This window comes from Melospiza georgiana, chromosome 14, assembly GCF_028018845.1.
Source record: "Melospiza georgiana isolate bMelGeo1 chromosome 14, bMelGeo1.pri, whole genome shotgun sequence".
Lineage (NCBI taxonomy): Eukaryota > Metazoa > Chordata > Aves > Passeriformes > Passerellidae > Melospiza > Melospiza georgiana.
Window position 1 is genome coordinate 1,834,211 of NC_080443.1, and position 24,220 is coordinate 1,858,430.

General features: G+C 51.5%; 2 protein-coding genes across 2 annotated transcripts in view; one reads left to right on the forward strand and one right to left on the reverse strand.

Moving 5' to 3' along the window:
- Nucleotides 1-10,153, forward strand: part of LOC131089612 (hydrocephalus-inducing protein-like) — a 65,012-nt gene extending 54,859 nt beyond the window's left edge. The window contains exons 51-63 of the mRNA XM_058034437.1: nucleotides 77-178; nucleotides 404-972; nucleotides 1,377-1,603; nucleotides 2,190-2,341; nucleotides 3,288-3,480; nucleotides 4,035-4,143; nucleotides 4,733-4,981; nucleotides 5,326-5,468; nucleotides 5,822-6,043; nucleotides 7,195-7,355; nucleotides 7,854-7,945; nucleotides 8,528-8,879; nucleotides 9,627-10,153. Of these exons, the coding sequence (XP_057890420.1) occupies nucleotides 77-178; nucleotides 404-972; nucleotides 1,377-1,603; nucleotides 2,190-2,341; nucleotides 3,288-3,480; nucleotides 4,035-4,143; nucleotides 4,733-4,981; nucleotides 5,326-5,468; nucleotides 5,822-6,043; nucleotides 7,195-7,355; nucleotides 7,854-7,945; nucleotides 8,528-8,879; nucleotides 9,627-9,765 (2,710 nt within the window). The 3' untranslated portion in view covers nucleotides 9,766-10,153. The remainder of the gene's footprint in view (nucleotides 1-76; nucleotides 179-403; nucleotides 973-1,376; nucleotides 1,604-2,189; nucleotides 2,342-3,287; nucleotides 3,481-4,034; nucleotides 4,144-4,732; nucleotides 4,982-5,325; nucleotides 5,469-5,821; nucleotides 6,044-7,194; nucleotides 7,356-7,853; nucleotides 7,946-8,527; nucleotides 8,880-9,626) is intronic.
- Nucleotides 10,154-13,704: 3,551 nt separating this feature from the next.
- Nucleotides 13,705-23,045, reverse strand: LOC131089613 (hydrocephalus-inducing protein-like). The gene is made up of 7 exons (XM_058034438.1): nucleotides 22,968-23,045; nucleotides 21,863-21,962; nucleotides 20,598-20,716; nucleotides 19,215-19,438; nucleotides 17,252-17,319; nucleotides 15,201-15,433; nucleotides 13,705-14,382 (listed from the first exon to the last, which is right to left on the reverse strand). The coding sequence occupies exons 1-7, from the start codon at nucleotides 23,043-23,045 to the stop codon at nucleotides 14,101-14,103; spliced, it is 1,104 nt and encodes a 367-aa protein (XP_057890421.1). The 3' UTR covers nucleotides 13,705-14,100.
- Between the last annotated feature and the right edge of the window lie 1,175 nt (nucleotides 23,046-24,220).

The window sequence follows — 24,220 nt, forward strand, 5'->3', positions numbered from 1 at the left end:
GTGAGGAGGAAGGCCAGCTTTGGCCTTTGAGGCACAGGAGCTCAGCATGACAGATACCTCTGCTTTCTCCCCTCAGTTCAAAGCAAAGGAAATCTGCTCCATCAGCTACAAAGCGCTCGACAGGAAAGGAATCAAGCTTGTCAACACCGGTGGGTGACTCCTGCTGCCCAGCAGTGCTGCTGCAGGGGGTGTGAGAAGATGCTGCTGTGCCCAGGCTGGGGCTCATCGCCACAGGGTGGGACGTGGTCTGCAAGACCAGTATCTGCTCAGTCCCACTGACAGTCCTGTAGTCTGGCTCTGACCTGGAGTTGTGGGGTCAACAGAGGGGAGCAGGTCCTGTGTTTGGTAGCTGCAAGCCAGCATAGGTCTGTGAACACCTCAGAAGCAAAAACATCCCCCACTGAACTCCCAGTCCACAGAGCTCAGACAACATCACTTTTTCTTCTTCCCAGTCTCCTACCTCTCTCCTATCGTTTCTCAGAGCTATTTCGGCCCTCTGGTGTTACCTCTGGAGGTTGAAGGATCAAAGCGACCACCTTCATTCTTTAGATTCAAACTCCTTTCTCTCTGCCACTTGGGACAGGCTTGCAGCTCCTCTTGGCTTGTTGCTCCCAGCCTGGGGCTGCCATTGGGCCATGAAGTCATCCTTCCCTGCCCTGTGCCTGGGTGCTTGGGCCCAGCTGGAGGCCACGGCAGGACATACTCTTTGCTGGGGGGCTCAAGGCACAGCTGTTAGCCATCAGCCTCCTCTGGAACTTTTTCTGCAGAGTCACCTCAATCTGGGCGCGTTCACGGTGTCCCCCTGCTGTGGCTGCATCCGCCCGTGTGGCCTGCAGGTGATCAAAGTGGAGTGCCTCGCAGGGCAGGAGGGCACATGTGAGCAGCAGCTCTACATCGACATCATGGGCAGAGACCCCAAGGACAACCCCCTGGGCATTCCCTTCACCCTGATTGTCGAGTCCTGCCTCCCAGGTACCTACTGCCCACAGTGCCCTTGGTCACACCTGCTGCTGAGCAGCACCTAAACTTGCTGCTTGGATAGAGAAGCATGCTAGCCCTGGTGTCCCACCTTAAAATCCTCAGAGGTTCCAGCCCTCTTCAAGTCCACCACTTCACTCATCCCTCCCAGGCTGAGAGGGATGCATGGAAGGATAAAAGGAAAGCAATGCTCTCTAAGACTGAGGTTGACCGAGTTCCATCCTCACAGCCAACTCCCCCACCCAAGGCTGGGTTTAGCAATCACCCAGGCAGAAAGGGCTTATCAAGGCTTCTGAGAGGCCAGCAGGGTCTAGACAAATTCATAAGGGAGGCCCCTCCGTGCTCATCCCTCTGCTCAGGGAGGCTTCTCTGTGCTCATCCCTCTGGTCTGTCCACAGCACTCGTTCAGGATGTCACGTCAGTCTTCAAGGACTACCCGATCTGCAGCAGCGCCGACCTTGAGTACAAGCTGCAGTCGCTGGAAGGCATGGGCCTGTTCGTCAGAGATGAGAACAGATTCATTTTCAACAAGGTTCTGGTTGGGCAGGAGGCAGAAGCTCATTTCAGAATTTGCAATGCAGGCCGTCTGCCATGTGACGTGGCCCTCTCCATCCTGCCTGGAGAGGTAAGAGCAGGAGGCCAAGGTGGTGGTTGCCCTCTAAGGGCCGGCTGAGAGCCTGTTTTGTTCTCCAGATGCATTGCTTCCTGTGGCCCAGACTAGTGTGGCTCAGTGCAGGTCAAACTGCAGGGGAGAGCAGCAGAGCCAGGGAACAGTTGTGTGGAATTCTGCGTGTCTTGGGCAAGGTTTTGGCTGACACCTCTGGGTCTTCAGTGGGAGAAGTGAATCCTTCTGAACCTCTCCTGGAAGCACACGCAGAGAGGGGCTGTCATGAGCTGACATGCCAGGGCTCAAAGCAGAGCATTTCCTCAGGCTCCCTGGCTTTTCCTTCTCTTTGAAGGCCAGTTCTAAGTTGTTTACAGGGGCTTTCATGCAGTGCCCACCTCCCATGTAGGCTGGGGCAGCTGCCAGCGCTCCAAACACACAATGCTTTAGCACAAGGTCAGCATTCCCTGGGAGGGAGGGAGCCTGCCCAGGGAAGGAGGAAGGAAGACACAATGTCTGGGGCTGTTCTCAGTAATGCATTTATGACTAAAACTGTGTGATGTTGAAAGGTGTTTTCTCCTAACACTGCTCTCTGGGTTCCCCCAAGGAACAAATCCCTATCAACAATATTTTCAATCTGGATCCTGTCAAGATGTCCATTCGTGGCTCATCCTCTGCCATTGCTACGGTGACCTTCACCCCGCCAGACAAGCAGAGCTATGACTGCACCTTCAAGGCTTCCCTTGTCATCCCCAAAGGGTAACTGACCCTGTGAAATACTGGGGGAGGCCTCACTGACAGCTGCCTCTCCACTGGGAAGGAACAGGCCTCTTGTTAGCTCTAATGCTTTCAGTAGCCTTAGGCAGAGTACTTGGCATGAGATGATCTGGGAGTAACTCTTAGAGTAGAAAAATGAGGTTGATAGTTGATTCTGTATGAAGAAATATCAAGACAAGGAAATATTAGGTAGTCAATTTGAAGTTACTGAGATGTGCTGCAGCTAACCTGGGCGTTTCCATGGACAAAGTTTTAGATGAAGCAGTTTCTGTGCCAGTAAGTCAGTAGTCACATTTTCCTCTTTGTTTCTGTAAAATTAAGTGATCCTCTGTGACTCACTTGCATTCATTAAGCTTTTTTATGTGATTGATTGGAGCTGGTATGAAAGAGGAACGCAGTTCCTCTGCCCTGGGACCTGTGAACTGGGGCTTTGACCTGTCCTTCCTCAGCAATTTAGTGGCTGAATCACAACAAGACAAGCCTAACTGCTAATAAGGAATTGCTTTTTTACTGTTCTTGGAAACGATCTTTGCTGATGGTGACGATGATTTATTTTTGCCTTGTTGCTTTTGTACTGCTTTTGTGCTGTGCTTTTGCTTGTTGCGTAAGTCTCATCTCACTGCAGCCAGGGGATTTGCCATATCTCATCTGGTGCCTCCTTATTTACCTGCTGCACTGCATGATTCAATTAAGTGAAATTATTTTTAACTGCTATTGTGGAGGGCTCTGGCTCTTTGGAGCAGATTCCTCTGGTGAATGGCCCTGAGTGGATTGGGAAGACGCTGCTGGGGGGCTGTGTTGTGGAAGCCCCCCAGCAGCACCAGGACCACCAGGCAGGGAAAACACTGTGGGTGGCCCTTGGTGCTTCACTTGCCCAGTGAGAAATGGGTTAGTGCCAGCTGAAATTGTTTCTGCACCTCTCCTGCAGCTCTGTGGAAGTTCAACCCCAAATCCTGACCTTCACCATCAGCGGGAAGGGGCAGGAGCTGCCGGTGACAGTCGTGCGCCCCAATGCTCGCAGCAAGAGGGGAACGGCCGTGCTGCGCTTCAAGAGGCTCCAGCTGGAGCATTCAGAGATGCTCCCCCTGGTCCTCCGTAACAGTGGCACCAAACCTGTCAAGGTGAGGAGGACCTGCTCAAGGACGGTTTGGGAACAAGTGCTTGTGGCACAGGTGAAGGGTCCCAGAAAACATGGCAGACCTGGGAAGAGGTGTCAGAAATTCTTTTTAAGCAAGTGACTGACATCTCTTCTCCAAAAAGAGAGTTTTTGAAAATTTTCCATCCAGTCTTTTTTCTTTAAGTTGAACACAAGAAAGGTGGTGGAGTATTTTCCCCCATCTCTCAGGTCACCTTTTGTTCTCATGGACATGTGTGGTTTCCCAGTTCCATTAGATTGTATTTGATCCCAGTTTACTACATTTGAGGGAAACTTAGTTGGGGTTTAATTACATTCTGCCCCTTACTTTCTGTCCTGTTTGGTTCTGTGTCGGCTCTATCCAGATGCCTCTGAACGCCCTTTCTTCTCAGCTGGTTTGACTTCACTTTTGTGCTCAGTGCTGTTTGTAGTGGGAGAGGTGCTGGGCTGCCATGTGGGACCAGCAGCACTGTGGTGTCAGTCCCTGTGCCATTCTGTACTCACACCAGCATCATTGTGCTCTGGCTTCTCTTTTCTCAGTTTATGTTACAGCTGGAGGATGAGCACGGAGCGTTCTCCTTGAAAGGCAGGGCCTTCACATTCAAGACAGTCCTCACTGGAGATATGGAAGAGGACTCCGTCAGAAACGGTAAATTCATTAACCATGCAGTGTGACCATGCACAGAGGGAAAAGGGAAAAAGAGCCCTGCTCTTGGCTTCTCTGAGCAGCAGCCAGATGTAGTTTCATTCTTTGGGCTCTCTGTCCCCCAGGCTTTTCCTGGGGACGTTTTGCAGGGTCTCCTCCTGGGAAGTTGTAGGAAGTTGTTCAGTTCTTCTAGACAGGCTGGGTTGAGTTGTGGGAGACTGTCACTACCTCAGTGGGCCCTCTGAGGTATTTGCTGCATGTGGAAAGGTACCAGCCTGAAGAGACACAGCCCTTGAGCACACAACCAGCCAGCAGAAGCCAAAAGCACTCTTTGGCTGAGCTTTGCATATGGCTGGAGCTGGCTGGAAGCAGGTGGAATGAGGGCTGGGCATCAGCCTGAGGTTAAGCTGCTTAAGTGGTGCTGTGTCTGGAGGTGGCAGGCTTGTGAACATAGCAAGAGGGTCTGGAACCACTGTGGGTAGAACCTGTGCTTAGAAGGCAGCTGGTTTCAAACTCTTATTCCTCATTTATCCTATGGAAATATTTCCTCTGTACAGCTGTATCACTTAACTCTGATTTCATTGCTGTGCAGAGACCAAGCCCCCAAAGCAGACTTTCATCCTTCTGCGTCATGGGCAATCGGCACAGTTTAAGGTCATTTTCAAACCCACCCTGGCTCAACGTGTGGAAGGGAAGATTGCTCTGGTAGTGGGGGACATCTGCATGACCCTGGTTGAGCTGGTGGGTGAAGGCCACAACGACGAATTCACCCTCGATGGATTAAAGGAAGACACCCAGGAGAGGAATGCCAAGAGCAGTCTGAGGAAAGACATCATTGATGGTAAGAGAGGAGAGGCTGCCATGGTGGAGCAAGGAGGAGGACAATGTCTGATCACGTGTGTCCTCCCTCTAGCCAGGCCTGGGCTGTCACCCGCGGGACTTGGTGGCTTGTGGGCGTGGCAGCCATGCACGCAGAGCAGTGTGTGCTGTGCTGCACGTCGCTGGCTCAAGGATGTGTCAGGGTGTTTGCCTGGAAGTGGTGGGATGGGGAAGTGCCTGGGGAACTGCCTCCAGAGGGAGGAAGGCTTGGAGCAAGGAAGCATTGAACGTGCAGGTGTCTGTGCAGCTGAGGGGGACAGGTGGAGCTCCCTGCATGCTGACATGCCTTGCTCTCCTCCTCAACAGCTGTCAGAGTGAACCACATCGAGTTTGGGCACTGTCCTGTCGGGAAGCGCTGCCGCAGGACCTTCACCATCACCAACCGCACCCTTACGCAGGCCATGCGCTTTGAGTGGGATGCAGACGCCCCGTTCCAGTTCTCCCCCAAGGTGAGCATGCACTGCTCTGCCTCTCCCCATTGCTCAGGCCCTGCCCTGGTGCTCCCAAGAGCAGGCAGGGCAGGGAGTCCTCACATGCCACTGATATCCCGTTCCAGTGCCATGTAGGAGATGCAGTCCCTGGCTTGGCTGGGCCAAGGCTGCCAGCCTTGCAGACAAGGCTTCATATTTTGGGAGGTGGCACCTTTTGGTCTTACTTTTGTCTGTCAAATTTCACATAAATCCACTCGGAGATGCAGATTTCTGGCACAGCTGTTCACCACATCAGTTGCTTTTGCTGTCAGTCCTGCCCTTGGCAGTGCTTCCAGTTTGGAAGTCTTGACTGTTTCCCTGATTCTCCCTAGGTGGGACACCTCCATCCTGGCTGTGCCAAGAACATCGCAGTGATCTTGAGATCAGATGTCCCAGTCACCTTCAGAAGGCACCTTGTGAAATGTAAGGTGACCAAGATCAACTTTGAGCTGCCACGAAGGAAGGTTCTAGACTGGGACGACCAAATGCGCACTGTGACGGTGAAGGATACCACGTGGAAAGACCCAGCAGGCAGGTGGCCTAAAAAAGAGAAGGTGAGAAGCAAAAGGGCAAAAAAAGGCAACCCAGCTTTTACTAAAAGAACCACCATAACAGCATCACTGCTGGCTGTGCAGCTCCTGCTTCCTCTGGACACTGCACAGCCACGAGGCTCAGCAGCAGTGCATTCCAGGGGAGAGGGGGATGCACAGTGACTGGATATACTCACACAAGAGGGGGAAGCCTTTGGACAAGAGACCTTTAGCCACACACAAACTATCAGTCTGTGCCACAAGCACAAGTGTTGCAGCCCATGTTGAATGGGAGACAATGTTTTATAATTTTATCCCATTTTATGGTGTTAGAAATCTCTTCATCTCATTTGGTGCCTTTTCACCAACAAGGAGTTAAGTCTGCTGCACTCTGTCTCTTCTTTTAAAGTGGAGAGAAATATACTTCTCCTGCATATGCTGGTGAGCTCCAAGTTTTGTCTGCATGGATACCAGAGAGTTTGGTTATAGTCTCTGTATTGTGTGGGGTATCTCATCACGAAGTAACCCAGGCACTGCATGACTCTATGGAGGAGTCCAGAGAAGGATCATCTCCAGAGACTCTTGCTTTTATTGTCATTATTGCCAAACACACTCATCTTGGGCGAAGGTTCTTTCTGAGTTTCTGCACCATTTTAAGGCCTCTAAAAAACATCCTCTTTTCTATCAGAACATCTGCAGTTGGAGACTTTTCCAATGAGATCTTTCACATCCCAAAATGCCCATGCTCAGCTCCGGACATGACATCTGGAGAGCACTTTCTCCTAAGACAAGAAGGAAAAGGTGCTTTCTAGAACTCTTCAGTCTCGAGGTTCTCCATCCACAAAGCTCCAGCAGGAGAACTTAATCCTAATTTTGAGACCTGCTGGATTTACAGGGGACAGGAAAAAAGCCAGTCCCTCTACAAGGTTGAAGGACAGGGACTGGAACACAGCTATCCATGGGGATATTAACAGCTGTGGTAGTGACTGCTTGGATCAGTGGGCAGAAACAACTACCGTAGCAGAGCAGTCCTAATTTTGTCATCTTTCCAGGGAAGTAAAAGTCAATGGTCCTTTCTAGTCCCGCTATGAGGCTGATCTTGGAGGCCAGAAGATTCCCTTCCAGGCCTGACCTTCTGGGCTCTGCTCAGTGATTTCTGCCTCCTCTGTTTGCAGGTGGTTGAGCCAGTCCTGGAACCAGCTCACACTGTGGTGGAGGAGAGCAGCCAGGAGGCTGAGGTGTACCTCAGTGCTGTTGTTGCCCACGCCCAGTTCAAACTGAGCACAACCGTGGTTGAGTTCAAGGACACCTTGCCCTTCCAGACAAGGACAGCCTTGTGAGTGCTGGAGGCCAGCAGGGCCCTGTGAGCGGGAGCTGCCTTTGCCCAGGGCTGGCCCAGTGCCTGCTTGCCAGAACTCTGCCCCAGCCCCAACCAGCACAGGCCCCTTTCCGTGCACACAAGGCCAAGCAGGAGATGGTGCCAGGAGAGCCTCAGGGCTGCCAGACCTTTCTGCTGAGAGCAGCCATGGGTTTGCTCTCACTGCATGTCACCTGTCCTCATCTGCTCAAGAATAAGTTTGCAGTCAAACCAAGACCTAAAGTCCCTTGGCTTCAATGTCCTGGGCACCATGTTGGCCCTTTCCTCTTAAACATCCACACTTGGAAATACTGTTTTGGGCCACCCAGGACAGCAGTCTGAGCATGGCAGGGCTGCCTGGGGAAGAAGGTTCTCTTCAGCAGAAAGTGGTACCAGGAGGCCATCAGACAATGTTACTGTACTATTTGCTTTATATTTATTGGAAATTTTTTGTTATTCCTCCTTCTTGCTTTTCAGTTTCAGGCTATGCAACACAGGGAAGATAGCCCTGGAATACTCCTGGGAGGAAGCTGGAGATAGTGAAGCAGCGATGAGGACTGCTCTGGCACGTAAGGGCATTTCACTTGGTAGCTGAGAGCCTGGGGAGAAGACCCTGCCACTTCACCCCAAAACATGAATTGCTTTTTCATCCTTCTCCACACATCCACTTTCATCAGCATCTTGCCAGCTGCAGCTGGAGAGTTTTTGCCCCTATCTGCCATTCATCCCCTTCTGTTCTTGCTCTGCCACTTGCAGTCTGCAAAGGGGCTGAGCCAGCCTCTGGGGAGAGCCACGTGCTGGGTCAGGACTGGGAAGGGGGACATCAGGGACATCTCAGACTCTTTGAGAAGTCTGAGACTGGGAAACACAATGGTGTTACAAGTGAGCTGACCTGTAGCCACTGTCTGTGTGCAGTTCCTCACTCCAGGGCAAATGCAAAGTCACTGTCTAAAAGCAACTCTCCTGCTTTGGCACAGGAGTGTGTGCTTCAGGCAGAGACCCTGTCCCAGACACCCCATTTCCTGCTAAAAGTACTTGGCCAGAGATGCTCCAAGTGCATCCCAGCTCTTTTCCACCTACCTGCATCAGGAGGCAGAGCTGCTGGCAGCACAGGATTTTGTCTTTGAAAGGTGTCCTCCTCCTCTCTGCAGGTAATTTCCTCTCCTCTGAAACTTTAAGGCGCTGCAGAAACCTGCTGCATCAATTTGGGTGGCAGCAGGACCAGGAAACTCAGGCTTTTGAGCTGCGGCTGCTGCAGCGGCTGGCCAAGCACCTGCAGGATTCCAAGAGGCAGCAGTTTGAGGAGCAGGACTATCCCAAGAAGCTGCGCAACTCAAAGCGCGTTGGTTCCGCCCTGGAAATCTTCCCAGACGCCATCTATGACCTGCCACTGTTCTCCATCAAGCCCTACCACGGCATCATCACTCCTGGCCAGAAGCAGGCCTTCCAAGTGCAGTTCTCCCCAAAGTGCGCGGGGATGTTCCAGACCACCCTGCTGTGCAGGTGAGAAACAACCAGCCCTTGCCAACTCATGTTTCTGATGGCTATCACTGGGTGATCCCAGGGTGGAAAGGACCCCAGTAGGTCATCTGGTCCCACATGGCACAGGGTTGTGTCCAGAGGGCTCTGCAATAATTCCAGTGAGGGACACTCCACACCCTCTCTGGGCAACCTGGCACCTGCACAGGAAAGAAGTTCTTCCTCAGGTTCAGGTGGGATTCCCTGTTCAGGTTCTGCCCATTGCCTCTTGTCCTAATGCTGGGCACCACCAAGCACAGCCTGGTTCATCCCCCAACACCCTGCTTTCAGTCCCTCTGACTGGGATGGGGAGGTGGGCATGGAGTCAGGCAGCCCTAGAGAGGCGGCACAAACACCCACAGGAGCACAGAAAGATCATCATCCTGCCTTGGGAGGGAGACACTGGGAAAAGACACTGTATGGAACATCACACTGCTGGAAGGTTGCAAACTCTGGGAGATCCAGGAACCAGCAAGTGCCTAGCTCTGCTTCCTTTGGAGACAAGCAAGGCCTGCTTCTCTGCCTGGAACCCTGTGTGCTGGAGCTGGTCCCCAGGCACTTAACAGGTCATGGTCCTGCCCTTGCACCTCTGCAGCCTCCACGCAGCTTGTTTAATTTGCTGCATGCTGCTTGCACAGACAGAGGATGCAACACTGTGCAACTTGCTGTGCGAGTTGCAGAGCAACTGGCTGGGAAAGTTTGTCTGGCTAATACCAGTCCCCTTCTTCCTAGAATTTCTAACCTGAATCCAGCTGAGAAGATGAGGCAGGTGACTGTGAAAGGCAGAGCCTTGGAGCAGAAGATTCTTGGTAGGGCAGATGGAGAAAGGCCAGGGAGCCAAGGATCAGGTGCCCTGGAAAGCAGCACCTGAGGGACAGCATTTGTGCCAGCTGGAGCTCCTGCAGGAGGCAGCAACATCGTGCCTTCTGCTGCTGCTGGTCTCCCAGCCTTCACCAGAGACCTCTGCAGCTACCCTTCCGAGCTCCAGTGAAGACCTCTAGCCAACCTTTAATCACCTACATAACTGTTAATTAGATTGATAATAATTCATTTTCAACAATTAATTGTTAATAAACAATTGCTAATACATGGTTAACCGTCAGCTTGTCTTGGTTGGAAAGACAGGTGTCTGCGGGACCTCTCTGGAATGGAAAATGTGACCTCCTCCTCTCCAAATTATTATCACTTTGAAATTAAGGGGCTTTCAGGCAAAGATATGGGAGAAGTTCTTTGCCAGTATGTACAACAAGGCAAACAAACAACAAACAGAAGCAGATACCCAAGCACAGCCTTCCTTCGGCTGCAGGCACTTTCCCTTTGGTGTAGTTCCAGTCACAGCTGGCAGGAAAGGGAGGCAAATAATGAATAAAGCAATTGCTACAGTAATTGAAATTAAGCTACACCAAGGAATGCACTGGAGAACTCAAGCACTGTATGATCAATTCTGAAGAACTTATTGCTGCGAAGGATTCTCTGCAGTAGCCAAATAGTGACTGGACAATGTTGAAGTTGTTCAAAGATAAAGAAGTGATGAGAAAACACCCTAGTGCGGGAAGAGCCCTAGCCCTTAGACCCTTTCAAAATATGCAAATATATTAGACTGAGTTCCCCAAAATACAGAGATGGAAATATCTTCTTGGAACAGTTGATCACCTCACCCACTGGGAGCCTTTGCTATCTCAACTGCAGCTACCTCCAAAGTAGCTAAGATGCTGTTAGAACAAATCATTCCCAGATATGCAAGAACTGAAAGAATGGACTCAGGTAAGGGAACACACTTGACTTCAAAAATTTTACGTTCTATGTGTTGTATTAGACATAAATTGGAAATTCCATACCCCGTGGCACCCTCAAAGCTCTGGATGTGTGGAGAGAATGAATGCTATCTTTAAGAACCATATTACCAAATTAATGATTGAAACCAGATCAGCATTATTACGGATCAGAACTGCTCCAAGAAAGGACATAGGAATTTCTCCCAATGAAATATTACTTGGGTTACCTAATCTGGGAAGGTAGAGCTGAAACTAATGACTTCCATCTCAGAAATTATTGCAGGCAATTACAGCTGGTGCTTTGAAGAGTTGTTTTTTCATATGAGGTTTACCAAAGGGTGTCTTCTTCATTAGCAGATAGTGTGACAAGGTGTTGATTAAAAGACCAATCAGGTCCACCTCTATCAGAATGGTGTATAAAAGAATGCATTTCTAATAAACTCAGATATTAGCTATGCACTAAGAACCAGAGGAAGTAGCCTCACATGGAGAGGAAATTCAGGTTAGATTTTAGAAATAAAAATTTCACTGTTCAGGAGTTCAGGCCTGGGAACAGGTTGGCCAGAGAGGGTGTGGAGTTGCCATCCCTGGAGCTGTCAAAGAGGTCTCTGGATCTGACCCTGGGAAATGGTTTAGTGGTTTAGTGTTTGCAGTGTCAGTGCTGGCCTGGCGTTGAACTGATGGTCTTAGAGATCTCTTTCACCCCTGCCGGTTCTACAACTGCAAGCGCTTCCCGCCCGGCTGAGGGGAAGGCTCAGGGCTGTCCCGAGTCCAGGGGCGGCTGCGCCTGAGGGGCTCGGGCGGCGCTGCGGCTGCGGCGGCTCCTGAGGGGCCGGGCCGGGCTCTGCCCTCGGCTCCGCCAGATCGCAGCCCTCAGGCCGGCGGGGCCTCCGCTGTCCTTCAGCCCGACGATCCCAGCCCATCCCATCCCTCAGGCCGGCGATCCCAGCCCTCAGCCCGCAGCTCCCATCCTCAGCCGGGCCGCGCTCGGCAGCGGGCACCCGCCTCGCCTCGGGGCTTGCCCGGAGCCACCCGCGCCACTGGACCACAGGTACTCGAGCCGTGCCCCATTTCCCCCCTCGAGACTCCCTAACCTTCCCACACAAGAATGCAGCTGCTGTTTCATCAGTAGACTGTTGCCTTTCATCCCCCTCCCCCCTTTCTTATTTCTTTCCCTTTTATATTTGGGCTGATCTGGAGTGCTTGCTAAGGCTTCAGAGTGGAGCTGTGATAATGAGCTGTAAATCACGCAGGGCTCATCTGAGGGAGGAGGGAGCTGAAATAGGCCAGGACAGCCCCAAGTCCTGTTGCACAGCGCAGCGTCCTCACGGCCCCAGCTGCTGCTCTGGGCTTTGGTTTCCACAGGAGGCCAGCAAGGCGCACTTGTCCCCTCTGGGTTTGGTCCCTGGTTTCGAAGGAGAAGTCCTGCCCAGGCTGGCTGCTCTGCTGGCCATGCCAGCCGTGTGCTCTAGTGCTGCTGAGCACACGCCCTGACAGATCTGCGCTTCTCCAGGAGTGGTTTCTGAGGTTTGAAGCAATGTTACTGGGTTGTTTGCCATAACTGATGGAGAAGTTTCATATGCAACACTTGCCAGCTGTCTGTTGAGATAAATCTAGTTGCTTGTCTTTCCACCTTGCTCTGTGATGCAACAACTGAGGTGAGCTCTTTGCATCTAATTAATGCAGGCTGGCTTATAAACACTATTTTGTGTACCTTCTGTAGGTTGCAAAAGATCCAGGAAAAAGTCAAGATGTGTCCTTGTATACATACAGTTTTAAACCCCTTGTCCTTCCTACATCGTATAATTGTATAAACATGTATTAAATTAAACTCTTCTGAAAAGCAGTTAGCTCCAGAGTGAACTCATTTTTGCAGCCTTCCTTTTGTTTGGGTCGGTTTTGTTTTTTCTTAGGCTGGCAGGGTGGTGGCAGTAGGACAAGAAGAGGTGAGGAAGGCTGGCAAGCTTTTCCTTGTTGTGGCAGGGTTGGATTTGTAGGAAAATGAAATGCGTGTCTGTTATCACTTCTGAAAGGCTGCAGGGAATGGAAGTCTCTCAACTCTCTAAGGGAAGCAGCAAAGGAATGGGGGCAATCAGTAACTCCCAAGACAAAGCAGGGCTGGCTGTCTTCATTAAGATGACAATGATTCTGCTTTGAGCCTTTGTCCACTCTCAAAAGCTGACAACCTGGTAGTTACAAATGCAGGGCTATTATAAAATACTGTATTTTTCGCGAACGCGTGTGCGGCTCACAGTCCGGCGAGCCAGAGGGGAACTGCCGGCGCCTCCGCTGCATCCGAGATCAGCCGCCCTTGGCGTCGCGGCCTCGGGCTGGGCCGGATCGCGGGCTGGATTGTATGCGCTGGACGGGACGAGGAAAGGGAGTGAGCACTTACTGGGGGCTAATGTCGGTTTACTGAAGGATGGCAGGTACCAACACAAGGAGGGCACCGACCTGCAAAATGGCCGGGTGCTAGCGGAGAGGCGAGGTTTTAAAGGCAAGGGGCGGAGAAAGGAGGGAAACCCCGCTAGCAAATAGGAAAACATATAGGGAGATGCACAACACAACTGACATGCAAACATATCCAATAAACACAAGGGTAGAGAGGAGCCCCGGGACCCCAGCCAATTACATCCCCCAAAGCGAAGAAGGTTCTCGAAAGCTGGGAGGAGTGGGGGGTGATTGAGGCCAGGGAGGAGGAAAAGCTTACTTACATGGTAAAATAAGGGAGGGGAAGTTACATAACTTGAGCGATTGACAACTGAAGGGGGCAGGGGTAACCACAGTAACAGAACTGTCCGGAGAGCTGTGGCGGGAAAACTGGGGAGGGAAGAACCATTGTACAAGGACAAAAGGAGAATGATACATAAAATGGGGGAACACAAGAGAAACTTAAAAACGCACTACAACATCATTTCCGAAGGAAAACAAGTTAGATTAGATTAATATCTAGAAAATATAACAATTTTAATGAAGTTTTTTGTGTTTGCTCCTAGATATGAAAACAGATCTGAACTTACTGCTTGAATGCCTTAAATATCAGATGGACTGCCCTCTGCATGGAATTCTGCTGCAGCAACAACGACTTTTGGTTTAAGTCTGAGAACATTAAAGTTCAAAATAGGAAGCACAGGGAAGGAGAAAAACTGGATCTGACCTGCCCCATCAAGGGCTGCTGTCCCCTCATAAGATCTTGCACTCACCACTGTTTCTGTGAGCCACTTTCCCTTGTCACGTGCTGTCATTAACAGAACCAGACCCTGACTCTCAGCAGGCTGCCTGGTGTGGCCCAAACCAGTGCACGGTGCTCACAACCAGCACAACTCCTCCTCTTGCAGGAAGGAGAGAAGGCCCTTGGGAAATTTGTTCTACCCCAAGGAACAAACCCCAGGCCAATAAAAATATCATTCCTGATCCCTTTAGAAAAAGGCTCAGGACTGTGCTGGGCTATGAGCAGGGGTGCTTTTCACCACAGGCTGCTGCCCAAGCACTGCTGTTCTCGTGTCCAGCTGGCACAACATGAGGGCATTCAGCAGCACTTCTCCTTGGCAGCTGCAGCCAGCCCAGCCTGGGCAAGGCAGTGCCCGGGGGAGGCCAGGCAAGGGCTGGTACCTGGCTGTGATGACCAGGGCTGTCACTCCCTTGCCAAAACCCTCCAGGTCCACCAGCATTCTCCGGTAGAAATCCACCACGCTGTTGGAACACAGGGTCACCTGGTGCAAGAGAAAAGTAGTCAATTCTTCCTTACAAAAGCTCATTACCCACGTGTAATATCCTCCAGTTCTTGTTTCATGGTAAAGAAAGGGCAGATTTTGCCTTAATTCTTCTGCTGGTCCATGTTAAAGCAGTCTCAAAGTAACAAAAGCCTTCTGGGAAGATCAGATCTGGTAAACACACCTTGCTATCAGGGCATAAGTCTACATTAAGCTACATTAAAACATTAGACTAAAGCTTTATGCACCGCTGTATTCAAATTAAGGGGCCAATTTTTCATCTGACTAGGATGACATAAACACAGAGGAAATCTGCTGACTTGAACAGAATGAGTTCAGCTTTACAGTAGGAAGCTGAGGGTAAAGTGTGGCCCAGCAGGTGCTGGGCAGTTCATGGCTGCAGTTTTTTTGTCTCCACTGGAGCTTCCTGCAGTGAACACAAATCATCTGCTCCCCAGGAGGGGGGAAATGAGACCAAGGAAAAAAGCTCACTGCTTGATACAATGACATCTCTCTAACAGCCACCTTCTGCCCTCATCCTTGCTCTGCCCACTTGTAATCAAATAAATTGCTCTCAAAAACACAAGAATGGCTTCAAGCCTTGGCCATAAGGTCTGTGAGCTCAGCATATGATTCTGGAAAGCAAACAGTGCTCCCTGAGGAACATCCCGAGTGAGCCAGCCAGCAGAGGCCTCCCAGCAGTGCAGATCTCTCAGTGCCAGGATGCTCCAAGCTGGCACCAGAGCTAAAGCCCTCCCACCCTGCAGTGCAGCTCCAGCCCTGGGGCTGCAGCGGCTGTGGCCGGGCTCTTGCCGTACCTCGATGTCCTGGTGTCCCTGGGGGAGGATGGTGCCCTGGCTGGGATTGATGGTGAACTCCTTGGGCTCCAGATAGAAATGAATTCCGTTCCTCCAGGATGGGTCACCTTCTCTGCGGATCTGATCCAGGCTGTCCACAGCCGGCTGCGTGCCATCGTCCGACATGCGGAGCTGGAACGTCAGGGGCACCGGGGAGCTGTTGGTGAGGCGGCAGCGCTGCGTGTAGGGAAAGCCTGGGCAAGGACACAAACAGCCATTCAGGCCCCCAGCAGGGCATCATCCTGGGGGAATATCATGGCAGGATCAAAGTGGGATTGGAGTTGAGCTCTTTATGATCTGAACTACAGCTCACCCAGAAGCTGCGTGAGGAATTAATCGTCACTTAGTTCCCTTTGACACAGATTCCAGACTGCAGCCTTGAAAATGCCCACTCCTAGCCCTGCTGAACACTGCAAGCTTCTCTCTTTGGGATGGGGACGAGCTCCCTCACCTGCCCCAAACCAGCACCAGTTCTCTCTCAGTGATGAGTGTGCACCCAGAGCCAGCATTTACTCTGAGAATTCAAGCTGTAAAATTCCCTGTCAATCTGCCAACACTCTCAGTTTTCAAGATATATAAACAGTGAGTTGTCCTTGAGAAGAAGCTACAGCAAAAAAAAGTGAGGATGGAATCAGGAACTAGAACATGATGAATTTAATGCAGCTTGTCTCTGCAGGACCCTTAAGGCATCTCTTGCTTTGGGCCAAACAGACTGAGCACGTGACAGCTCAGAGCCCACTCAACTGGGGGCACAGCCCAGCCTTGCTCTGAGATTAGCAATCAGGAACCAGGTCCCACCTCACCCACACACAGGGACATCACAGCCGTGCTGCGCACTGAGAGTGCTGCCTGCAAGGGTTTACCCCACTTTGGCTCTGAGATTTGCTTTCCATCCTGCAAAGCCAGAGATACAGCCACTCATGGAGGGCATGTCCTGCAGAGCCCACAGAGCAGCCACAGCCTGCTCTGCACTGCACATCTGGCTGGGCTGGCCAGCTCTGTGGGGAGGAGACTTCTCCCCAGGCCTGCTCACCAAGAGTCACTGGGACACAGATGGGGAGAAAAAACAACTGCAGCTGCAGCCCAGAGCTTCTCTGTGCCCATCCAAGTGACCACTGCCAGCTCCAGCAGGGACTCCGGCAGGGAGGCAAGGGAGGCACAAAAAGGACAAACCCAGATGTCAAAACCTCCAATGAGACTGAGGCCAGCACATGCAGACAACAATCAACAGTTGAAAAGAAGCAAAGACAAAACAGCTGCCTTCAGCTGAAGGGACTTCAGGAATGAAATCAGATTAAGTAGGGTGAATCTCCTGTTTCAGAACCATATTTCCATCTGTTGCCTTTCTTCTTCCATTTATTCAAAAGGCAACCTAACAAGTGCCTCAGTGGTGATGCAGGGTGGGGAAGAAGCAGCTCAGGAAAGTCAATGAGTTTTTTTAAAAGTTCATGAACTTCATTAATATGGGTTTAGGCTTCATAGTGAATATTCCCCTTGGTCTGGGAAGAGGGACAGGAGTTTTGGGGTGGGCTTTTCTGAGATCCCCGCAGCTCCTCCTGCCTTTGAACACAGCTACGCCAAAGGGGAAAAACACTACTTGGTGGGTTGGAAACTTCTGTTATTGTGTTCTTGTTTGTGCTGTCTTGATATATTCCAGTAAAGAACTGTTATTCCTTTTCCCATATTTTTTTGCCTGGAAGCTCTGTAGTTTCAAAAGTATAATAGTTTGAAAGGGAGGGGGTTCTCTTTCCATTCTAGGAAGATTCCCCTTCCTTGGCAGACATCTGTCTTTTAAAGCAGGACAGAGACACCAGAAAATACTGACTTTCCATTCCTTGCTTCTACTGGATCTCACAATGGCAAAAGGCTACCTGAGGCAGCAGCAGCCCTGGAGGTCACAGCCTGAAGAGGCTGCTGTGGCAGAACATGAGTGACAGATGCTTTTATGTCCAAGGGCTCCATTTTGGAAGGCACAGATCCCTGACGCTGTGTCCAGCCCAGGGAACACTCACCAAAGGGGATCTCGCCGAAGTTGATCTCATCGACATCGAACTCTAAGCTTGGCACGGTGACGCTGCCCCTGGAGGACAGAGCAGGCAATGGCTCGGTTAAAGGCATTGCACAGGTCCGGCTGTCGTGGCTCGGGGGCACAAAACCCGGGCTCAGGGCACCCTGGGTTCCCAACCAACACAGCCCCGTGTGCTCAGCACAGGGCCCTGGGCACAGGAGGCAGCTCCAGCCAAGGGGCAGCAGCCAACAGCCCCTGATGGGCTCTGGGCACAGGGCAGGCAGGAGAAGCCCCCGGGTTGCTGCGGGTCCCATGAAGGACCCCGAACACACACCCAGACATGGCTCCGTGCCTCAGTTTCCCCATCTGCAATGGCATGGACATCAAGGTGTCCCCACAAACTTCTGAAAGCAGCCCTTCCAGCCACAGCTTCCCTGCTTTGCTCCTTCTGAGCTGCAACTGCTGTTCCCATGGAGGAGCTTTCTCAGGAGAGTTTGACCCACACAATCATTACAGACAGTTTTGAGACATGAAGCCAGGGGAGCCCCAAACATCCTCTGAAAAGAGCAGCAACAGTTCTACACAATGGACAGATCAATCCTAGAGGCAAGGACCAGCTTGTCAGCAGTGCACCAGCTGGCACAGCCAAGAGCAAGAGCTTCAACAACCAAACAAGGCTGTCCTGAATCTAGCACAGCACCTCACCTGTCCTTGAACTCAGCAGACACACTCCAAAAGCCACCAACATCCACTGAAATCAGCACTTGAAGCTGCACAACACTCATGAGTTTATTTCATGTATTGATGCCAATCAATGCCCACTCTGCCTTTTGGTTCAAAATCAAGGAGCAGTGAACTGTGCCTTGTGTGGTACTCACAGGACTGCCCCTGGCTCTGCTCTGCACATCTCAACAAGAGACACCTGCCCCTGCTCAAGGAGAAAGCTGCTTATGCACAAACACCCCATGACCACTTTGGGGGAGGGACAGAGGAAAATCAATTATTTGATGGTGAAAGGTTCCCTCTTGATTTCCAAACTAAAAAAGCAGCACGTTTCCTCCAAAAGCAAAGCCAGCATCATTGTTTCTCCACTATGGGCAGACTACTCACCACTTTTCTCTTGCTAAGTAATAACTTTCTTGTTCTTTTTAATCCATTTCCCTTATCTCATTGGTATAATCCAGTATTCATTTCTTCACTGCCTTGAGCCAGTGCCTCCCAAGAGCAGCAGCCCAGCTCCAAAGCTGCAGAGCAGCCAGCATCAGCTCTCCTGCTTCCACTCCATTATCCTGCAGCACATGGCTCAGGCTGGCAGGGACAAGGCCTTGTGCTGCTGTGGTGCTGAGCCCTGAGCTCTGCCTCCCCTATGATCAGCCCTTCTCCCTGTGCCTGGGCCAGGATTGTCTCTTGCCATGGCACCAGCCCACGGGAGGGTGCCCAAGTCCTTGGCACAGTTCCTGACTCCCACATCAGCCCTTTGCTGGCTGTGCAAAGGAGGCACCAGAGCCCTCTGGGCACAGGAGCTGGGGGCACAGCTTGTCCCCACAGCATGGCTGGGAGAGGGGAGCTGAGGCTGCTGCTGCCCATCTGGCACGGATTATTCACACAAGGTTTTACAAACACTGCTGCAGCTGCAGAATCAGCCAGGCTGGCCCATCTGCAAAGCCCTGAGGGCCTTGCTGGGTGTTCAGGTGGGACATCCCAGAGCAGCTGCTGCCCAAAGCTGATCCATGCCACTGCCTGCCATGGCCCAAGGCACAGGGAGATCCCTGCAGGGAGGAGTCATTCCAGCTCCCAGCCACCACACAGGGCAGGAGGCAGCCTCAAACTAAGGTAATGCCAGCATCAAAGCAGAGATTCAGACCTCAGGAAACACCTTTTTCCTCTGCTCCACCCCAAAAGGAGGCAGGTGGGGGATGTCCCAGAGACAGCCACAGATGTGCCCACCCAGCTCCCAGGGTCCTTACTTGATGGTCAGGATGGCAGGCATAGGAGATCCAGCCACACTGAACTGGAACTCCTCCTCAAGGCTCCCCAGCACGGTGGCACTGAAGGAGATCTGAATAGTCTGGTTCCCACCTGCTGCAATGATCCCCTCCTCGGGCTCAAACTTGAAGCAGGAGCCCATGTTGGTGGTTGAAGGGATATAGATGAAGGGAGCATCAAGAGCTCCTTCGTTAATCAGTTCCACCTGCAGGAGCAAGAAAGCAAAATGGAAATCCATGTGGAACCTTCCTTTCTTGTGAGTTATTGTCCAATGATGCAATGAGCACCCAGCAAAGGCAGAAGATGCTTTGTGCTGCTGAATGGCAGAAGTCCAAAGATTCAACAGGACAAGTTCTGCCTTTGGGTTTTCATGCAGAGCAGTGGCAATTCCACAGAACTGCAGTCACCCTGGCTTATCCCATGGGCACAGAGCAGTGCCCCTCTGCTCAGCAGCACCAAGGTCATGGAGAGCTGGCCCTGAGAGCAACGTGGGCTGATTGCAGCTGCCTAGGGAATCACCCCAGAGCTGCTGCTGCCCCAGTGAGCACAGCTCCAACAGCACCATCTGCTCCGTCACCTTTTCCCAGACCATGAAAACAATACATTGAGAATGAGGCATCAGCATCAAAACATAGAGACAGCACCATCTTTTGGTGAGAAAACTCAGCCTGTCTTTCCCTTCCACAGCCACACTTTGGAAAGTGTCTGGCATGATGTAGAGCCTCATTTTCTACATCTTTCAGTTGCTCTCCCTTGATTTATTTTTTTTTTCTGGAGGGAGAGGCAAATAGGTAGAAAACTCCTTTGCTTTATTCCCAGGAGCACTTTTCTCTTTCTCGGGTCAGAGATGCACCGAGGCCAAAGTGTGGTGAGGGACTGGTCAGCAAGGGAAAGAACTCCCAAGCCTTCAGCAAGGGCCAGCACTGAGCCAGGAGGCTGGATGGCTTTCCTGTGACTTCCAGGAATAGGCAGGGACACTTGGCTGGAAGCTGTTTGCAGTGGGCTGAAGCCCAAGGCAGCCAGTTTGTTGCAGCTGCTTCTGCAGAGCCCAGTGCAAAGGGGCCTTGTGTCTGGCACTGCCACAAAAGCCTCTGAACATGCAGCTTTGGGAGGCAGTGTTGGTTTCATGTGCCAAGGGGTTGTTTTGCAGGAAGCCTCCCAGCTGATCCCTAAGGAAGGCTGCCCAAAAGCAGGGACTGGGGCTTCAGGAACAACAGACACACCTTTGGGACCCCCCCAGGTTTGGGCAGTCCATCAAATATTCCCTGCTCACAAGTGCCCAGGTTGGCAGGAATTCCACAGCTCCACCAGGCTTACTGCTGCCTCAGGAGCCATCAGGATCCATCCCAAGCCCTGCTGCTCACCTCATGGATGTGGGAAGAGTTGACAAAAACATTCCCAATGTTCAGTGTATGAGAGCTGAACTCGACCAAGGGTCCTTGGCCTTCCCCTCTGAGGCGCAGGGGCAGCCTGCTCTCACGGCCTGGGGAGAGATGTCCATTGCAGTACAATCATTCCCTCTGCTCCACTGCATTTTCCAGGCTGCATGCAACCAGCTCCTGATGCTGCAGGAGAAGATATGCACCCTTCTCTTCCCTCAGGAGATATCCCTTGGGGCTGACTTCTAATTTCTAACCCATTCCTCGGGCTGCTTTCCAATTTAAACCAGCAGTCTGCTGAGTTTAAAACATCTCTGATGTCCTGTAGTGACAGGCCAAGGAGTAATGGGTAGAAATTGAAAGAAATTTAGGTTAGATATTAGGGAAGAAATTTTTTACTATGGGGGTGGTGAGGCACTGGGGCAGATTCCCCAAGGGTGAGGCTCCAACCCTGAAAGTGTTCAAAGCCACGCTGGATGGGGCTTGGAGCTACCTGATCTAGTGGGAAGGGACTAGATGATCTTTCAGGCCCATTCCATCCTGAACATGCTAGAATTCTGTGGTTTCTTTCCCATGCACTTAGAGGAGCTCTGAAATCCATTCAGGGAAGGCACAAAGCTCATTAAGAGCAAATTGCCAGGCAGCAATTGCCAAACTACCTGGCCCAGTAGCACACAACTTCATTGCCAAAGTCCTCAATTTCTGACCCTCAGCACTGTGTTCTATTTCCACAGACTGTGAGCTGCAAGGTGACAATTCCCACACAGGGACAGAAGCAGGTGCTGGCCAAGGGTGCTCCTTCTACAACCACCCTGGGCTCAGTGGGGCTCAGCCATGTCTGGGCACTGGGAGGGGATCCAGGCTCAGGGAGCACATTTATAATTCAGCTCCTGCTGCCTGATGATGAATCCATGTCAAATGGAGCCATCCTGGAGGTGTCTAGAGGGGCTTAGTGCTTGTTCACTAAAGCTGCTCTGCTCTGTAGCTCTTTGGCCTTTGAGGAAATGCTGGCAAAGCCATGGCATGAAAACTTCTCCCTGCACTGCCTGGGTTGCTCTGGGATTGGTAACCCAGACACGGCTGTTCTGAGCCCTGGCCCAGCACGGGAGACTCCCTGGGAGCTGCAGGGCCAGGGGGGATGTGCCAGCACTGCCCTGCTGACCAGGGACTCTTCCCAGCAGTTCCATGGGAGCCCAGGCTGGCACCATGGCTTCACTGAGGGGGAGAGAAGCAGAGGGAAGGAGCTGTACCTGAGATGCTGAGGTAAGCCATACTTTGGTACCCCAGTACGTCCAGGGGTTTAAAGGTCACTCTGATTCCGGCCGAACTATTCGGCCCGATTTCTCCCTCCTACAACAGAAAGACAGCAAAACATTTCTCTTCAAACTTCGTGTTTCTTGTTCTCAACCACAGTCCTGTAAGCCTTGATTTAGAGCATCAGTGATGAGTGAACAACACAAGGAGCCCAAGGAAACACTCCAAACCCAGCTTAACATAGTGCTGGAAGCTCTCAATGCTCAGCTGATCAGCTCCCTCTCCCCACAATATTCCTGCTGCTCTGACACAAGCTCTTGGTCCCATCATGCTGCTGTCAGCTACAGTGGGATGCAACTGCCACTGTGCACTTGGCCTCAGATGGGCCATAGGAGTAACCAAGAAGAGATGATGATCCCCTTCCTTGGAAATAAAAATATTAGTTTAATCTGTTTTGAAAGAAAGCAGAGGTTGGCATTATTCTAGGGTTTACTCCAAGATAAGAAGAGATTTTGCACTGTTCAGACAGCAGGCATTCATCATCTCTCCCAATGCCAGTACTCAGAATCAGGGCTCTGGTTGATGGGAGCATGTGGCACTTTGCTTGCATCACCAGAAAAGGAAAAGGTTTTCTGTCCCTGTGTGCAGGACAACTCCAAAGGCCCATTTCAGCCTTCCACCCTTGTGTCCAGGCTCACAGATGATGCTGGAAGGGACACTCAGAAACAGTGCAAGGCATGGTTACAGGAGGGGATTGGCATTTCTGTCATTAACTTGGGCTGAATTTGGCCTCCTTTTGCCAGGGAACCATTGCAAGCTTCAGGTCAGTGTGTGAGCTGGCAGTGCTCCAACAGCCTCTGCTGAGCCCCACGAGTGGGGGGAGCCCCTGCCTACAGGAACTGCTCCCTGGGACACTGACAGGACACGCAGGCAGGGCCTTGAGCTCCAGCCTGGCAGCAGAGCTGGGCTTTGTCAGGCTCCCAGCCCTGCCTGGAGCCTGCAGGGCACAAATGCTTTCAGCAGGGAGCTCTGCAGCCGCTCCAGAGAGGAGGAGGAGGAGCAGGGAGGAGGAGGAAAATGGGGTTCTCAGCTATCACTTACCATTGGCTCAATGAAAAAAATGTCATCAGAGAACATCATGGAGTCTTCTTGCACCTCTGCCATCTTCTCCTGGGCCATGCTGGTCAGGAGAGCAGCGCCATCTTCATCTTTCTCCTCCTCTGATTTTTTCTCCTCTGTGAGTTTTTCCAGCCTCACCTGGCTCGGTGAGTGCAGCAAACTGCGCCGCCTGCAGCCGCAGGGAGAGACAAGGCCAGCAGATGGTTTCATGAGCCACAGATTTGCAGAGAGAAGTGGGAGTGCAGGAGAGAAAGCACTTGGGGAGGAGCAGCAGCAGCTCCCCAGCAAGGGCTGACCCCAAGCCATGGGAGTCCCAGATGGATCAGAGGATAACTTGTTCACTGGCACAAGGTAGTTTTACTCCACACTTGCAAGCTCAGGAGAGCTTTCCAAAGCCAGAAGCCCTCTAGAGAACCTCCTGGCTCAAAGCCTCTGCCAAAACTGAAGGAGAATCCACCGACCACCTCAGCTGGCTTTTCCTACCACTGAGCTACTTGGGGAAAGCAGATAAAAGATCATGGAGCAGGACTTCCCTGGGAAGGGGAGATGAAGCTGGCTTGCAGCTACGTGTTACCAGCATCACTCTTTGTTTCTTTCATTTTGGACCTGCCCCGTTCCCTACTCTGCCTTTCCCAAGAGCATCCCAGAGCACTGCCACAGGAAATTGATGAATTCAGGCACCACATCCCTTCAGTGACATTCAAGGCTTTATATGCATGAAAACAGAGGCTCTGAGAGGGGAAGGGACTTTGTTGTGCAGGAGGGAGACAGCAAACTCCTGGAGTTTCATGATCCACAGCTTTTTGGGTCCCATCCCAGTGCATGGTAGTAGAATGTCCTGAAAGGGAAAGGATCCTGCATTATCTCCTCTCATAAAAAGTCCTCTTTGCTCTGAGATCTCAAAAGCTTCTCTGGCAGCAGGACAGTGGCCTTGGAGCTAAAACTATTCCTGTGACTGGAAGTAAGGAAGAACAACATGTCCTGGTGACAGTCTAGGACACAAAGTGGCATAAAACCAGATGCAATTGGAAGAAACCCCACAAAAGCAAAACCAAGTTGAAGTTTACTTTGGGGAAACGTAGTTGCTTCTGAGGGGAAAGTGGATCACCTGGGGTACAGGCTGAGGCAGGGAAGTGGGAAAAAATGGAAATAAACAGCCCAGGGAAGTAGCCAGAGAAGGTCATGGGATTTTCTTTTACCACACAGAGCTTGTATGGAAGTCAAACACAGTGTAA

Coding starts and splice junctions, on each gene's coding strand:
- LOC131089613 (XM_058034438.1), bottom strand. CDS start 23,045: ATGGCCCAGGAGAAGATGGCAGAGGTGCAAGAAGACTCCATGATGTTC. Junction 20,717..21,862: donor GGCTTACCTCAGCATCTCAG/GTACAGCTCCTT, acceptor ATCTCTCCCCAG/GCCGTGAGAGCAGGCTGCCC. Junction 14,383..15,200: donor AGGGACACCAGGACATCGAG/GTACGGCAAGAG, acceptor CTCTTGCACCAG/GTGACCCTGTGTTCCAACAG.